The sequence below is a fragment of the Equus asinus genome, chromosome 9 (genome assembly GCF_041296235.1).
Source record: "Equus asinus isolate D_3611 breed Donkey chromosome 9, EquAss-T2T_v2, whole genome shotgun sequence".
NCBI lineage: Eukaryota > Metazoa > Chordata > Mammalia > Perissodactyla > Equidae > Equus > Equus asinus.
The window spans coordinates 76,819,361-76,836,875 of NC_091798.1; the positions used below are offsets into that span (position 1 = coordinate 76,819,361).

Sequence of the window (17,515 nt, forward strand, 5' to 3'; positions counted from 1 at the left end):
GTTGTGGAAGTTTTCATTCATAGCAATTCCTGTCTGTATCATAAAGCCACATGAAGGGCTAGCTGTCTTTATCTTCTAAAGTTATGAGTTTTAGGGGCTGGCCCCGTGGCCGAGTGGTTAAGTTCGCGTGCTCCGCTGCCGGCGGCCCAGTGTTTCATTGGTTCGAGTCCTGGGCGCGGACATGGGACTGCTCATCAAACCACGCTGAGGCAGCGTCCAAGCATGCCACAACTAAAGGGACCCACAACGAAGAATATACAACTATGTACTGGGAGGCTTTGGGGAGAAAAAAGGAAAAAAAATAAAATCTTTAAAGTTATGAGCTTTAGGAGAAAGATTTAAAAACATTTAATAGCCATGATTCTATTGAATTTATTTAGAGATAGAGATTCAGACTGGATAAAAAATAAAACCACCACAAGAATTTAGAAGTCATATCAGATGACATAAATACAATCACAAGTTGACACTCACCTGAATAACAACCCCCTGCAAGGTTTTTAAAATTTTTGGTTTCCATAGTGTGTGTGTGTGCGTGCATGTGTGTGTAGGTGTGTAAAACCATAATAAACCCCTGAAACAGGTGAAGTCTCATTTGTAATGTTTACAGTTATATATTGATCGAGGCAAGGGGAAATTAGTTAGCAAATCCAAAATGATGATTCCATTCTGCTGAAGTAGGTAAACTAGGAGCCATTAAATAAATACATGCATGCATGTCCACCTACATGGGTTATATGCATATTGTCCACATTCGATTATAGAGTACATTTCTAATTTTCTTTTAGTAGTAGTGTCCATTCTTATAATGTAATCCTTGTATAAAATCACAGAGAATTAAAATTAGATTTTCAGGTAATCCACAAAATCAGCAAGTAATACAGAGATAGTCAAGAGTTGACATTTATACATAACTATTAAAATTTAAGCCATGAAGGATATTGTTAGTTTTATGCCACTGACCACCAGCATGAATCAATGAGCAGACATAGTTTTTTATCTTAGAATTTGGTGAAAAGTAAATCAGAAATAGCAGAGCTGGTTCCTGCTTAGTTATCTATCTCCAAATTTAAAATGCCTAGTTAATATAGACAGTGGAATAGGTAGAAAAGAAATTTCCTGATTTAAAGCACCCCTCAAGTTAATGTTAGTTTGACCTTATGCATATTTCAGATTCTTGAAGTTGTCACAGAACATTTCACACAGATAGGGTGCCCCTCACTGGGATTCCGTTCCCAGGTTTTAATCAATGAAAGGCATAGCATTTTCCTAATCCCTATCTTGAGATCAAATATTTCCTCCCAGCGCATCTGTTTCAAATGTTAATAAAGTTTTCATTTCCAAGAGGTTCAAAATGACAGAACAAAATTCTCTCCTTTAAGAGCACGAAAACGACTTCTGTTTCTGTCTGCAGGTAGTGGAGGACATGCTAGAGGACGAGGAAGAAGAAGATGACAAAGATGACAAGGTAATTATCTTTCCCAGCACTTGGGTACCTGGGGATGGGGAAATGTAGACATAACACTGTTTTCACAGACAGTTAAAAAAGGAGTTGAAGTGTTTGAGTCCAGAAAATTGGACAGTGCTGTTTATCATCCTAACAATGCCACTGCATGTTGCAAAGAGGGAGAGGAGGCTATAAATCCTCTTCACTTTTGTCCAGAGCTGGGTCAAATATTTTTCTGCCAGGAACAAAAAAAAATAATTCAGCTTGTCTGGAACTTGATAGCTCTCGTGAAGATAACGGCAGTGACAACTGTTTTTGAAGGGCAAAAATTTGTCCTATCTTGAGAATTACAAATCAGGCTACGCTTTGGGGGAAGAGAGAAGTGAAAAAATAGCAGCCTGCGTGAGTTGAACGTGGATATTGTCATCTGTAATTTTCGAAGAATGGCTCAGCAAAAGAACACGTGTGCGGAGGGCTCCGGAGGGCATTTAAATAATCCCGGTGCTCACTGCCCTAGCCTAGACTTGGAATGGCCCCCTGGCTCCTTGGTCAGGAAAGCCCGTTCAGAGAGGCTCATATTTCGATTGCTGGTTGGCTTGCGGATGGTGATCACAGTAAATAACAGCTAGTTTCTGGGACTCTTGGATTGGTTGTCCCCTGGGGAGAGGGGACAACTGGAGGGAGGAATTAGAATGACCTTGCACCACTGCAGCAGTGGCTGGGGTCAGAAGAACAGCTTTCTACAGCAAGGAGGATAGTGAAGCTGGTTTATCATCATCTTTGGGCATTTCTGATAGAAAATCTAAAAAGTCCTAGGGTAAGATTGGGGGGGTGGGGAAGGGGAGAATATCATTCGTTATTTCCACATTATTTGGCATAAAAACCAGATTTTGACCTTCACCAGGATCTGTCTGACTTCTGTTATAGCAAAGCAGTGAAATATTTTAAAGAAAAAACAGTGTATCTTAATTTATGCCCTTGACCTTTGATTCCAGTGGAGATGTACAGTTACATCCCAGCGTAAGAATTTGTGTGCTGGAAGCAAGCATTAGAAATGTCAAAAAAAAAAAAAAATCACAGTGATTAGTTAACCTCCCAAATGATTTTTTCTTCCTAACTAACATTCAATGCTAGAAGAAAAGTAGAAACAGACATATATACACTCTTTCTCCCTTCTAAGGCTATTGCAAACATTTTAAAATTAATGGAGATTTTATGTGGAATTTTTCTTCTGTACATCATTCAGTCATTAGCGACATCATCAAACATAAACCAACAAAATCTCCTTCCTGCAGAAACACATATGTGTTTGTTTTTTATGTTAAATAACATAAGCATACACTTCTGGCAATAAATGATATGATTTATTATTAAGGTCAGTTGTAGAGCTGTAGAGAGCTTGTATTTTAACTCAACATGCCAGTTCTGAATCATCATTTCTCTGCTGATAAACACTGAGCTGCCATCCATTTATGGCCATTTTCCCTTGCTTGTTGCCGCTTTATTATTAAAGCCACCATAAAGATCCATTCCGGCAGCAGGCGTTCCCCCAGAAATGTTAATAAATGGAAACCCTTAGAGAAGTCTAGTACTTCAGTGTCCCTGCTTGAAGTCAACGGCATTTTTGCTAGCCACTTTGTTGATATCCTATACCACTAATCTCCCCTTTATGGTCATTTTTTTTAATATAGAGGATGTTAGGAATGGGAAACCAATAGCACTTGGTTCACCAGCTCACCAAAACATGGATGTCGAGTAGAACATGCCAGGGTGGAAACACCACCAAATCTCTGGGGTGGCACGTATTATAATGTAGTCTTTGGTTGCCTGAAATTGACACCTTGGTTCTAACACATTTTCAGACCTAGTTACCAAAGTTGATTGAATGTGAGTGCTTAAATTACTGTGTGAATTCAACTATATTCTTCTGTGCAGGACGCCAACAAACTGTGTTTTCCATGTGAAAGGATTGTGAGCTGATTTTCATAAATCCAGCACTTTATTTGAGTGACATATAAGGAGGTTTATTCTTTTTTTATTCATAATGCAATTGATAGCATAAAAATCATATCTGAACAAAAAGAAAATCTCAAATGTAATAATTTACAATGGACTTTTAGGGGCTTGCATAATAGAGGGAAGAATCTTAGAGTGGACGTCTTGAAATATGAAGTTTTTACTATAAGAAACGGAAATATGAACGGATCCTTCAGGTTTCCATTTACCAGCTTCCGTCTCTTGACTGGTTCTTGTAGTGGTATATATTGTAGGTCTTGGCTATCAGTGTGTCTGAGTAGGAGAAGGGTAATTTCCTACTTTAAAAAATTCATTGGTTCCTCTATTTAAAGTTTGTGTATAGAGTCATGCGTAATGGAATTTCATGAGAAAACAAATGTGTTTTTTGCCATACGAGCAGGTACTGACCTCTAGCTCTCATTATTTCTCTGTTTTCTCATATGGTATAATAGTGGGGTCAGGTCAGTGGGTCCTCTTATAGGATAAAAGTAAAAAAGATTAATAAATGTGCCAAAGCCTCACTTTAATTGAACCTGAAGCATATGCTGCAAGTATGTAAAATATGTCCCAGATGTTCCACCAGGGCTAGTGTCTTGGCTTTCCATGATTACCACAAGGCAGCTATTAGTCCTGTAACCTTTGGCCATGGGGGTAAATGGGGTATTACGTGGCACAGAATGAGAGCACCTGTTTTCCATTCAGCAAAGACCCCTGGCAGGCTTTGCCTAAGCCTATCCATATGTTTTCACTTAGCAGATTGTTGGGCGATTATGAAAAGTGTCTTTCTTTAGAGCCAGCATTGATATTAGTCACTCACAATGAAAGGGCAAGTCATTGGCTACTTGACAAGGTCCGTGTGGGCATAAACTGAAGTCGTTTATTTCATTTGAGCTTGGAGTGTTTTCTCTCACCATAATTATATAGATGACAAAGACACAGGTATATGAAGTTGAAACAAAGATTATAATTACTTAACATAATAGTTTTGTAATAGCTTTTCTTTAGTGCTAACTTTAGCACCTGAGAGGACTTTTGTTACAGTTGGTAAAAGCTAAGTCATGATTTACCTGGATCCCCAGATCTTGAAGTATTTGCAGATCGTGGCCTTTTGAGTATTTGTGTGTGTGTGTGTGTGTGTGAGAGAAAGAGAGAGTCCTTCCTTTTTATTAAAACAGGTAATCATTATTCAGGTAAGGGTTTGTGATCCTCAGACTTATCTTTCTTTCTAGAATCCATTGTCCACATTTGCTTAAATCTAAAATTAGGTGGCTTTTCTCTTAATCCAGTTCCATGGTTTTCACAAACACCAAGAATATTGGTTTTAAATGTTGAGTCTTAGTTATGACTCATTGATTTGTTAATATTTTCGCTTACCTGCATTATGTAGTAGTACTATGTTAAGCTACACTTGAGATAAAATGTTTCCTGGATTAAATGTTAGAAAGACATCCGATTGCGTTCTCAGTTCCCTGTGTTGTAGAGCATTCTCTTGGCCATCAACCACAAAGTCACAATTTTATCTATTTGACCTGACACAAAATCCTGCCTTTGTGGTTAGTAGACTACCTTAGCAAATAATAAGGCATAACTAGACTACCTAGGTAGAGCTATCAACAAGCCATATAATAGTGTTTTCATCACGTTGTATACAATAATACAGTGGTCAATCTGCATAATCTGGACATCTAATTAATGAAGATCGGCTTTCATTTTGTAGCTTAGAAAGTTTAGGCATGCTTCCCGTGGTGTGTCCTACCCTTGTAATAGGATCCAGCTGCAATATCAGGAAGCAGAAGATAGAATGCAGGTTTTCCTCAGGAAAAGCATGGATTTAAACGCATGGCATTCTAGTAATGTTTATTGATAAAAGCTATTAAAATGTTCAGGCATTTATGCTTACATTGCTTCTCCTTTCTCTTCAACCATTATGTCAAGGTTACTGTGTTTCAAGATAACTAGATGCAATGAATGAAACATATCTGAGTTACTTCAAAATATACAGATTTTTGGCTTTTATTCTGGAAATCTACATTTTCTGGTTTGAATCTCCAGCCCTAAACATGTATATAATATACCCAAGATGCGTACATCTCTGTGTCTTAAATCAACTGTGGTGGAAGAAAGATAACTCTGATATGTGATATAAGAGACAATTTTAATCTGACAAAATGGTATTTTCCAGTTATATTCAATGAAATAACTGCATGGTGGGGAAACAGATCAAAGCTTCAGAAAAAGGCAGGGAAAGAGGAGACAAGGAAAAACATCCTAACTCATCTTTAACAGGAATACTTTTGTATTAATTAGTTTTCTATTGCTGCATAACAAATTACCACAAACTTAGAGGCTTAAGACAATTACACATTATTAGCTCTCAGTTCAGTAGGTCAAAAGTCTAGGCATGGCTCAACTGGGTTCTCTACTCAGAGTCTCACACTCAAGGCTGAGTTGCCATCTTGGAGGCTCTGCAGAAGAATCCCTTCCAAGCTCATTCAGTTTGTTGCTAGAATTCAGTTCCTTGTAGTTGGAGGACTGAAGCTCTTGTTTTCTTGTTGGCTTTCTGCACCTACTAGCCGCTTTCCGTGACCCCCTCCATCTTTATATCCATCAGTGGAGAATCTCCCTCGTGTCAGATCTCTCCTGTATTTCAAATCTCTTTCTTCAGGAAGAGCCCAGTCCCTTTTAAGGGCTCACTTGATTAGGTGAGGCTCACTAAAGGCTCCCTTTCTTAAAGTCAACTGTGCTGTGTAACATAACTTAATCATGGAAATGACTATCCCATCATATTCCTACATCTCCCACACCCACAAAGGGAGGAAACTATACAGGCCATACACAGCAGGAAGTGGGAATATGGCAGCCATCTTAGAATTCTTCCCATTACAAGCATCTAGACCCACCAGTGTTCCAGAACAAAAATGGAATTGTCTTTGTGTTCTTTGTATGTATCTTTTGCTAGGCTGTGACACAACTATCCTACAATAAACAAATTAGGAAAGCCTGCCTTCCCAGACATGTCCTTTCAAAGATTATACAAAACATCTCATACCAGACATATATTTTAGTCATAGTACGATAGGTTCTACTTGCTTGTTATCTAATTCTGTTCTAGGGTTAGGGGTGGTTGGCATGAAGAGGTCATGATGGGCTCTTTCCCCTTGTTGTTTCTTTCTGGAGAGAAGAGCAAATAAGAATTAAAAAAGCAGGAGGGTCCATTCCTCTTTGGGGGGACCTGTTGGTGCTTGGGCCCACTGAGCTGATATCCCACTGACCTTGAGTCAGTAGAAACACTTTCTACTTCATCTAAAATCACAGAAACATTAAAACTGAAGGATAGCCAAGATAGGCATCAGAAGCTCACCTCACCGTGTGTGGCCTTCCAACTCCTAGAAGCTGCTAGGCCTGCTATCTGCACATGTGCAGCCCACTTCCCAGTTCTGACCTCCAGAGGTGCAGCCCCTGTACAGCCCTTGGGTCAGTGCCCCTCTGCTATACTTGGCTGGGTCCCTGGGGTGAGGCTCAGCAGCACTGTGGCTCTGACTGGAGCGTCAGGGGAGGAGTCCATGAGGATTAGGGTTTGCTTGAGAGCAGCATGAGCTGGACTGCTTATGCAGAAGTCTGGGACCAGGGCCTCTGGCACCAGGAGCACCAGGTTTTTCTCATCCTGGGACTCACTCGCACACTGGTGGAACTCCCAAGATCCCATGATATCTCCTTCCTCTTACGCTCAGTACATCCCAGCCCATCCTCTCCTGGTTCAACCTCCTCATTTTAAAATGAAGAAACTGTGGTTCAGCTAAACTTAAGTGAGTTGCCAAAGGTGATATAGGCAATAAGTGGCAGCAACAGAGCTAACGCTCAGGTTTTCCAAGTTTAGCAGCTTTACCCTTCCTTAAGGTGAGGTTTTCCAGGGAAACAAAGTCAACGTACAGATGCAAATTGCATCAGGCATGATCTTTAAGTGTTTAGGTAGCACCGTCAGGGAACACACTGTCCGTCCCAAGTAGGGGCTGTTTACTTCTGGGTTGCCACTTTTCCTCACTGTTCTCATGCACTTTCAGGCTTCTCCCACTATCCCAGCTAAGGGTGTGTGTGGTAGGCAGGATAATGGACCCTCACAGATGTCCCTGCCCTAATCCCTGGAACCTGTGAATATGTTATACTATATGGCAAAGAGGCATTGAGGTAGCAGGTAGGGTGAAAGTTGCTAATCAGCTGACCTTACAATAAGGAGATTATCCTGGATTATCTGAAGTGTCCTTAGAAGTGGAAGAGGCCATCAGAGTGTGCGGAAGCTGGCGGCCACCTGCCCAGCTATGCCCAAAACCAACGCTCAGGACCTTCCTGGCAAGAAGGAAGAGCTGCTGAAACATCTGGACAGCCTGAGTGTGGAGCTCTCCCATCTGCGCCTCGCCAAAGTGGCAGGCAGCATGGGGTCCAAACTCTCCAAAATCTGAGCTGTCCACAAGTCCTTGTTCTCACCATCATTAACTAGACTCAAAAAGAAAACCTCAGGAAGTTCTGCAGGCCCAGGATCTGTGGCCCAAGAAAGCACGTGCCCTGCACCGCAGTCTGAACAAACAGGAGGTGAACCTGAAGACCAAGAAACAGAGTGGAAGGAGCAGCTGTACTGGACCTGATGTGGGAGTACACAGTCAAGGCTAGAGCTTCACCCACTGACTGGAGACGGGGTTGGGGAGCTGCTATACTGTCTTGGGAGATGGAGGGAGGGGGCCACAAGCCAAGAAATGTGAGCAGCCTCTAGAAACTGGAGAAGGCAACGAAATGGATTCTCCAATAGGGCGAGAGAAATACAGCCCTGCCCACATTTTGATTTTAGTCCAGTGAGACCCATATCCAACTTCTGAACTACAGAATTGTAAGATGATAAATGTGTGTTGTTTAAGCCACTTGATTTATGGTAATTCGTTACAAAAGCACTTTCTATGCTTCTCCAAACAATACTACATGTTAAAGCACTAGATCTGAGCTCCTAATTTTTCCTTATTAACTTAGTCCTACTCTTCTACATAAATATGGCTACCTGGCTCTTCATTCAATATGGAAACTAAAACTCTATCTAACAAAACATCATTTGTATCCAAATTGCCCTAGTATTTATTTCAGGAAAGCTTGTCCAAAAATGAGAGTGAGTTAGTGCCCATCTCTAGTGACGATGGCTACTTTCCTGTTTAGGAGACTGTATTATTCGTTGATGAAGGATTGCTGAATGAACCAAGGCGTGGTTAACTTCACTTTTCAACGGACAATTTTTGCTTCCTCACAACATTCATTCCATTTCTTAGAATGTTTCACTCTACAAAGTGCCAGGGCAGAGGGTTTTAGCTTTAGTTAGGTCACCTTTGAGAATCTGAAGAAAGCTGTAGACTTGTTCCCCAAAAGAAAACACATAAAAACATATACAAAAAACTTTTTCATGACATTTTTTTTGCAGTAGAAATTGAATTATTTTACAGAGACTATAAAGTATCTTTATAAACTCATATCTTTGTTGCTCTCATCATCTGCCTCTTGACATTAATGCCTATTTTCCTCAAACACCTGAGATAAATGCAAATTTTTCAAGTAAAAATAAAGTTTAATTCAGCTCCAAAATAAGCTTCTACGAGAAGGCTGGTGTTTGGCTTTGAAATTGAAATTATGGAGTGGTTTTTGACGCAGCAATAGGCTTGGTATTTTTGACATCTGTTTGGCTATGACTTTTTAGTTTCATGGCAATAAGTGCTTGAAACACTGACCTGGCAAAAGAAAAAGTAGCCAACAAAATGGGAGCTGCTGTGGCTTTGTTAGATGAGGGTTAGGCGTAGTGGGATTCTGAGAGTTCTCCAAAATCCTTGTTGAATTCATATTGTGTCGATGAAATTATCTTTTGAAAAGTCTGCAACATTAATGCTTCATCACTTTTTTAAAAAGTATTAAATATACATGGTTCCATGTTAAGGTCATTGGAGGCAGAATTAGCTTTCAAAGAGTTATCTGACTCCAGCAGTCTATGGTTTCTACCTGTAAACTAATTGGTAAGCTTGGTCACTCTTGTTCCAATTTGTAGAAGCACTTCTCCAGCCATGGAATGTTTAGATAGATGCCTGCTTCTGATGTGCCCTTCCAGAGTGGCAGGTGAGCTAAAACCATTTAAATGGAAAGATTGACCTAGATAATTTGGCAAGAATATCCATCAAGTAAAGCAAACTATGAATGGACTCTTTCCTGTTGGGTTGTTCTAATTGGATTTCCTTTGCCTCAAAAGAGCAGGACTTTTGTTTGAAGGTCAACCAGATGTTTCCAGACAGGTCCTCTGGAAAGCTAGTTAATTTCTGTATTGCAGCAGCGAACTTCCTCTTCTACTCTCATTTCTTTACAAAACTTCTTGAAACAGCAGTGTGTCAGCCCTGGCTCTCAGGAGGTTGACAACGTTTGTAGAAATAAACACAGTTTTTTTAGGATTGCTGGCAGAGTCATTGACACCAACTGACACCACTGCATGTTGAGATGAGGAGCATGTTTCTTCACCAAAGCAGCAGAACCAGATGTGTTGCCAAGCGTCACAGATGCTCCATCGGAGCCCAGAGTGCCAAGATTTTGATTCTGCCTGAAAGTTTGTTTGGCAAAGAAATTCTTCACCGTATTAAAGGCATTGACTCCGCAGATTCCAAAAGGAGTTCACGAAGTAGAAATTCTCCCTGATTATGAGAACTTGCCAAAGGGAGTTGGCTATACAAACAGAGGTATCTATTTTCATTAAGTTACATGCAAAAGAGAAATATTAAAGAAATGTCAGAAATTCTTGTAATGTTGACATCATTTGATGAGAACACAACTTTAAGAAATGTGTGGCTTCACCAAAATATTTTCAGTGGCATGTGGGTTATTTTTCTTGGTGATACGATGAACTCAAAAAATGTTTTAATACAAGTATTTTTTTCTTGGGGCAAATCCAATGCTAAGTAAAGTCCCAGTCTTTAAAAATCAAGATGTTTTTATATAAAGAAAAAGATCACAAAGTCTAATCGATTTTCAGAGTAGGCAGCCTGAGGTACTCCTTCAATTTTATTCGTTCCATGCTTCCATCGGCCAGAATCTTGCTATACAAGAAATACTGTACTTTGGGGTTCTATCACACTCCATAACTAATATAAAATCAATAGACATAAAAACTTCATGATACTGTTTTTTTTTAATTTTCTAACTTAAGCTAGACTCAAAGTAAACAAAGATGTATGGCTATAATCATGTTAAGGGAGTGTGATTTCCTTAGATTCCTATTGACAGGAAAGTATTCTAGAGGCCTTAACATGGTAGTGACGATGTCACCTATCTGTTTATCTTCAATAGCAGCTATGGCAGATTGCCTTCTGTTCAAAATATACTTCCCTGCCTACTGATCTTTGGTTTAGCCATGTAACTCAGTTTGGCTGCCCCATACCACTTCCCAACAGAAGGTTCAAGAATGGTCCTTGGCTCTGCCATCTCTCTTTTCCCTCTGCAACACAGCTGGAACTGTCTACAAAGGAGGCTGTCTTTCAGCCTGAGTTCTGGAATAAAGATGACATGGAGCTAACTCATGTGGACAGTAATGTGAACAAAAAATAAACCTTTGTTTTTATAGGCCTCTATGATTTTGAGGTCTTTGTTACTGCAAAATAATTTAACCTAGGCTGATGGATACAGCATCCTGTTCCATCCCATTCTGTGTGAATCAATATCTTTATACTGTAATTTGACATAAAACATGAATTTTTATAAAAGTAATCCAAGTGTCAGAAAGGAAGTTTTTTTTTTTAAAGATTGGCACCTGAGCTAGCAACTGTTGCCAATCTTCTTTATTTTTTCCCACTTTTTCTCCCCAAATCACCCCAGTACATAGTTGTATATTTTAGTTGTGGGTCCTTCTAGCTGTCGCATGTGGGATGTGGCCTCAGCGTGGCCTGACAAGGGGTGCCATGTCTGTGCCCAGGATCCGAACTGGCGAAGCCCTGGGCTGCCAAAGCAGAGCACGTGAGCTTAACCTCTCTGCCACAGGACTGGGCCCCAGAAAGGAAATGTTAAAATATTTTTGCTTCCTAAGTTCACAGACCTACCTCCTCCTCTTGAAGCCTAATCTCACATATAGGTTGAACTATTTTGCTATTGTGTCTCTCTCATTGAAAAATAATACTTTTTTCCATAAACATATATTGAGAAACAAGTCACTGGGTAGTCAAAGATAAAAATGATGCAATATGGCCCTTCGGGAGTCATTGTTTGATGGAACCCTTGTTATGTAAACTAATAATTACAATGCAGTGAGAAAAATGTTATAGTAAAGTTATGACCAGAGTTTGGGTGGGAAAAACAGACTTGTCAGCATATGTTGCACAGAGAAAGTGGCACTTAGTTTAGGTCTTGAAGGATGAAAGAGAATGTACAAGGAAGTGTGGGATGTAAAATTAAGGAATACGTGGCATAGTAGGAGCATAAAGGCAGGAGTGGAAGTGGAGGAAAATGACAGTGGGAAAGTAAATTTAAGTTTGTGAAGGCTTTAGCTGTCATCTAAGGAACTTAAATTGTATTCTCTAAGCAATAAGGAATCAAGGGCCGTTCTAAAGTAGGAAATTGTCATGACGAAGTTTATGCTTTAAGAAGAGAGCTCAAAGGGGCACAGGTTGGAAGGAGAAGGAAATGAACCTTGAAGCAGGGAAGTGTACTAGGGGGTACCACGGCAGCCCGGGCAGGAGAGAATGGCGTCTTGCACTTAAACAGCAAACCTGCAAGAATAGAATACAAAGATACATGTTTGAGAGATATTTTAATAGTAAATGTAGTAAGATTGTTGAAAAAACTTTATGTTGACCAGGGTAAGGGAAAATTTAGGGTCATGAATGACTGAGATGCCTAGCTGAGATATCCTTGTATTTGTGCAGCACTTCACATGTTTCAAAGTACTTTCCCTTCCTTACTTTATTTATGTTTGCATTAACTCTGTATTAGCTTACCAAGTATCATTCCCATGCTTCAGTATCAGGAAGATTAACTTGGCTCGTGGGGAAGTAGCTAAGATTAGAAACCAGATAATGTGACTAAAATAGAGAAATGATTGAGCCTAAAAACAAGTTAACTTATTTAATAGAGAAGCAACTAAGACTAGGAATTAGGTAACTTGTCTGATGGTGAAGAAACTGAGATCAGAAAACAATCCTCTAATTTTTCTTCCCAGACATGTTGTAGCAAAGGCTGTTGACCTACCCAGAGATGACAGCTAGGCCACTTGAAATGCAGTTTTGCAGAGCCATACCCGTTCTGTTCAGGAAAGACAGAAAGTATCCTATAGGTCTGCCTGGCCCCCTTTTCCCTGGGCACTAGGTCTTGAGAGCATTTGGAAAAATGATGGTCCATATACAGTGCCTTTTACCCATTCAGCATGTTTGCAATAAGTAAGCACAGTCCAGTGTGGAAACAAGAAGTATCAATACAAAAGGAGGCAAAATATTTTTAATGCCTTAAAACTTGACTCAGAGCGAAAGGTATATGGTAGCTATGCCTATTCTGGCTTTGATCCAAGAGTCGTTGGAACGATACGATGTTAGAGGAACATGGGTCAGTTGAAAAGCAGCTACTATTGTCAGTATTTTATAGATGAAAAGCCTGAAACCTCTGAGACATAAAATGACTCATTAAAAGTCACAAAAGAAGTGAAACAACCAAACTTCAGACTGGTCTGTCTGCCTCCAAAGCCCATCATTTTTTGCATAACAACCTCCCACCCTTCTCCCAAAAAACCTTAGTGACCTAAAGCAATGCTTTACCATTCTTTTATTATTCAGTTGGTTGACTGAGTTCATCTGGGCAGTTCTTGCCCAAATCTCTCATGTGATTCTAGCCAGATGTCTGGGACTGTGGTCATCTAAAGGCTCAACTAGGCTGGACATTCAAGATGGCTCAATCAGATGACTGAAGGTTGTTGCTGACTTCTCATAACACGGCAGCTTCGTTCTGAGGGGGAGAATTCAAAAGCGAGTGTTTCAAGAGACCAAGTGGAAGCTGCAAGTCCTCTTACGACCTCGCCTTGCAAGTCCCAGAATGTCACTTCTGCCCTTTTCTATTAGTCAAGCAAGACACTAAGGTCAGCCCAGATTCAAGGAGAGGATGAAATCGATTCTACCTCTTAATCAGGAGTGTGAAAGTCCTGTTGCATGAGAATCTAAAGGATGGGAGATATTGTGTCACCATCTTTGGAAAATACAATCAGCCACAATTTCCAAAGAACAAAAGCTTCTATGAGATGTGAAGGAGCATTAAGGAATGTGGAGCATATTGCGTATAAGAAGACTTTCTCTTTATCTAAGGTTTACAGCATATAGTGCCAGATTACACAAGCATGCACCTTCAAATTGCCAGCTATATCCAAGTTTTATTATCCTATATATTTTTATTTTATTTTTTACTTTTGACTTATAAGATGAGAAGCAACAAAGGACTAAGTGAATTGTCTTTCTCTACTTCTCTACTGAATAACCAAAGGGCTACCTAAATCTCTCTTCTTTTGTCTTCCCATGGAGAAAGATTCAGTCCAAAAATTTCACCTTCTAGCTAAGCGCTCCCTTAGAGCTAGTTGGTGGATAGGAAGGAGTTGTAAAGAATCCTTTTTAAATTCCTATTTAAATTGTAATGGACATCCATTGTCCTCCGCCAATGAAGGAGGACAAAATCCCACTGTCCTGTGTTCTGGAACTCAGGCTTTACTTGCTCTGACTGGCTGCCAAAATAAAAAGTCAAGTGAGGAAAAGAGATTGCAGAACATTTCCTTCCTAAAACATAAGAGTTTCTACTTTCTAGAAAATGTAATTTGAAATTGCCAACAGTTCACATCTGGTATTTTACTAATTTGTTCAAGGACATTTCTCATAGGATTTAAAAGATCACTAATATCTCTAAAAATTTTGTTGTAGAAACTATAAGTAGCTCAATCAAGATTCTTTGCCAGGACCCTTGGAGCTAATGGTTTTCTGCTGTAGTGAGGTAGCACTATGTGGATGTTAAAATCAATATTCAGCACGTTATGCACATAAATGCTGCTTCTTGGTTCTGATATCTTAGCGGAGTATTCTGATCAGCAATGAATTGAGAATGGGAACAACATCGGTATTCTCTGTGATTCCACACTTGAATATTTTGGAGACATACAAGGCAATATGATAAACGAATATACAGCTGTTACAGTCTGATAATGTAAGATTTTATTGATTATCCAACAGAGTAACTACCCTGGGTATTAGGTTTGCTTGTCACAACCTTCAGTGCCTCCGGTAGTTGAACAAGTTCTTTTTTTCCATTGAGCTGACCTCAAAGTCACATAGTTTCTGAATCAAGGTACTCAGATTTCATACTTTGGCAATTTCTTTCCTTTCTAATGGAGTATATTAGAGAAAATGTGTCACCTTTTGCACCATGTAATACCAAATCAGATCAGAATTCATGCACAATTATGTCAGTGGAAATCTAATAGTACAGGCTGGCTTATCTGTAGATAACACATGGAAAAATAAACTTCCACAACTGACAGATTTACTCGATTTTTTTTCAGATAACTTATTTGTAAGTAATCGAGCTAAAGAATGTAACTGGATTATTTTTCATACTATTAAAAAAAAACCTCAACAGCAAAATGGTTGCTAAGTATTCAAGCTCTGTCACTCTGCCCTTTTCCTCCCTTTTTCTCTTTGAAAAAGTTTCTGGATAATGAATGCAAAGAAAGAACGGGGTGGGGGGCGGGGGAGGACATTTTGCATTAGCTATATTTATTAAAAGAACTAACAACTTTAGGAAAACAAAATTTAAATAAAACACTTATGTGAAAATAACGTGCGTTGATAGTTAATGGCATTTAAGTAACACAGGTTACGTGGTCGCCTACCTGGGAATGATATTAGGCTGCCTAAAAAGCATTCATCTGTGTTTCTCTTTTATAATAAGAAAAAATCAAAGCCAATCACTAATCTGAAGTCTTCTTGAAACCAATTAAAATAATTTAAGATAAGTTGTACTGCAAATGTGCTTTTTAAGTGTTTTAGACTTAGGATGTCTTAGGGATGTTGTAACCCCTTTTAATGTTACTATTTATATATAAGTACCATGTGTATAGTATTACACCTTTAATGCACTGTATTAGCTGTCACTTGAAATTAAGTGCAGGCATGTTCTTTTTTGGCCTTCAGTTTCTCCTACATTAAATGTTTGAATAATGATACCAGTAGTAAAAGGGTAGGTAGCATTCCCAGTGGAAACTCGCTTCTGCATCTGGTGGGGTTGTGTTCAGGTTTCTACGTGAAAGATATTGTAATATCAGAATCTCTTGGTGTTTACACACCTGGTATCCAGAACTCTACCTGATGTCTTTTCTCGCAGAATTAACGGAATCAAAGCTTATGGTAGGCATGTTTGATAGATGTGCTTTGTCTGTAGAGATCTGGTGATAATTCCATCAAAATTTGTCCCTAGTTGATCATATATCTATGCATTTTTATATCTTTGTGGTTTTCTTCACCAACTCTGTGTTTGCATCAGTGCCTTCATTAGAAGGTCAGGTTTTGAGGATTTAGTAATTCACCTTGGAAAGGTACTATAAGTTGAATGTATCAAGCATGAGTTTTCTCCACTCAGCATGAATTTCATAGCATTAAAAAAAGGCAAACCCATAGCTAAAATATTTTCTTGATATCTGTTTCTGATTTATACAAGGAAAAGTAAATAGATGCTTATTGACTTCAGCTGTTTTTTTCCGTTTCCATAAGTCATGTTTGCTTTTTACGTTATAGTGATATTGTGCAGACTTTCTCCATGATGACAAAACTGTCCATTTTCCAAACATACAAATCAATTAGTTTTAATAAAAGAAACTATCCAGATGGGAGCCACTTGGAGGGATTATTGCTTATACTAAAATAATACGAAATTTGATGTGAAAGTTAAAATTCCTTATTTATTCATAAATACTATGTTTATTCATAAATATTGCTCTTCCTACAATCTAAATCACAGTGATACAACTTCCTGTGTGGGTCTTTTCCTATAACAACAGGTAAAAGAGTAATATCTTAGAAAGAGATCAGTTTTTATTTTACAAAGGTTGACTGACTTTGTCATTTACAAGTACTTTTGCATCTGTTCACATACCCACAGCATGGAAATGAAGGTGGAAATTTTCTGATTAAGAGAAAAGAAATCAAGATACAGTATTTCTCTCATATTTAATATGAGTGACTCATTCAATTCATTCCTTCACCTATTCATGCATGAACTTAATAAATATTTGCATACCTGTGACAAATGTCTATTCTGTACATCATATACTGACACATTTTAAGAAAAGAGTGTAGTGGGTTTTCTTTTCCTTTATTCCCCATCAATCTCAGACATGCTCTACATCTGTTGCCTCCATTTACTCCCCTCTTTGGTTCAATCTTAATTCTTTCCTTTGTGGCTTCCATCTATACATTTTGTTAGACTTGTTCCCCAAAGACGTCAATAACTTCACTTGGTCTCCCACCTTTTTAGTGCATTTATCTCAATGCCCTCTTGATTGCTATTTAATATCCCCTTCTATCTCCCTGTACACTCAATTTTTCTTTACTCAAACACTTTTTTCTTTTTTTTTTCCTCCAATGTTTGGGCACCTCCCAATTTTGTTCTTCTGTAGAGAACTAATCTATGCCCACAATTTTAACTATCACCTCGGTGAAGATAACTCCAAAATCTTTACTTTCATTCATTTATTTGCTCACCCATGCAACAAGTGTTGCGTACGTGGAATGTTCAAAGCACTATTCTAGGCTAACTGAAGGATACAAAGGAAAATGAAACCCAGCTCTACTTCTCAAGGAGCTAAAAATCTCCAGTTATACCTTTTGCCCCAAGTCTGTGGTCTCCTTCCACCCCCTCAGGCATTGAAAGTTGTCCCATTGTAACCCCAAACTCAGAATATTTCATTCCGAACTTGTATTCTTCCTCTAAAAATAGCTTCATTTCATGGCTAATGGATTTCTACCAGTAGTACAA

The 17,515-nt window shown here is 39.0% G+C and overlaps 1 protein-coding gene across 20 annotated transcripts in view; it reads left to right on the plus strand.

Moving 5' to 3' along the window:
* MCTP1 (multiple C2 and transmembrane domain containing 1) overlaps positions 1-17,515 on the plus strand; it is a 495,386-nt gene that overhangs the window by 420,020 nt on the left and 57,851 nt on the right. For all 20 annotated transcript variants that reach the window (XR_011505940.1, XR_011505939.1, XR_011505938.1 and 17 more), the window contains one exon: positions 1,415-1,468. Coding sequence is in view for 17 of the 20 variants with exons in the window: in XM_070517766.1 (XP_070373867.1) it covers positions 1,415-1,468 (54 nt within the window). In the remaining 3 variants the exon portion in view is untranslated. The remainder of the gene's footprint in view (positions 1-1,414; positions 1,469-17,515) is intronic.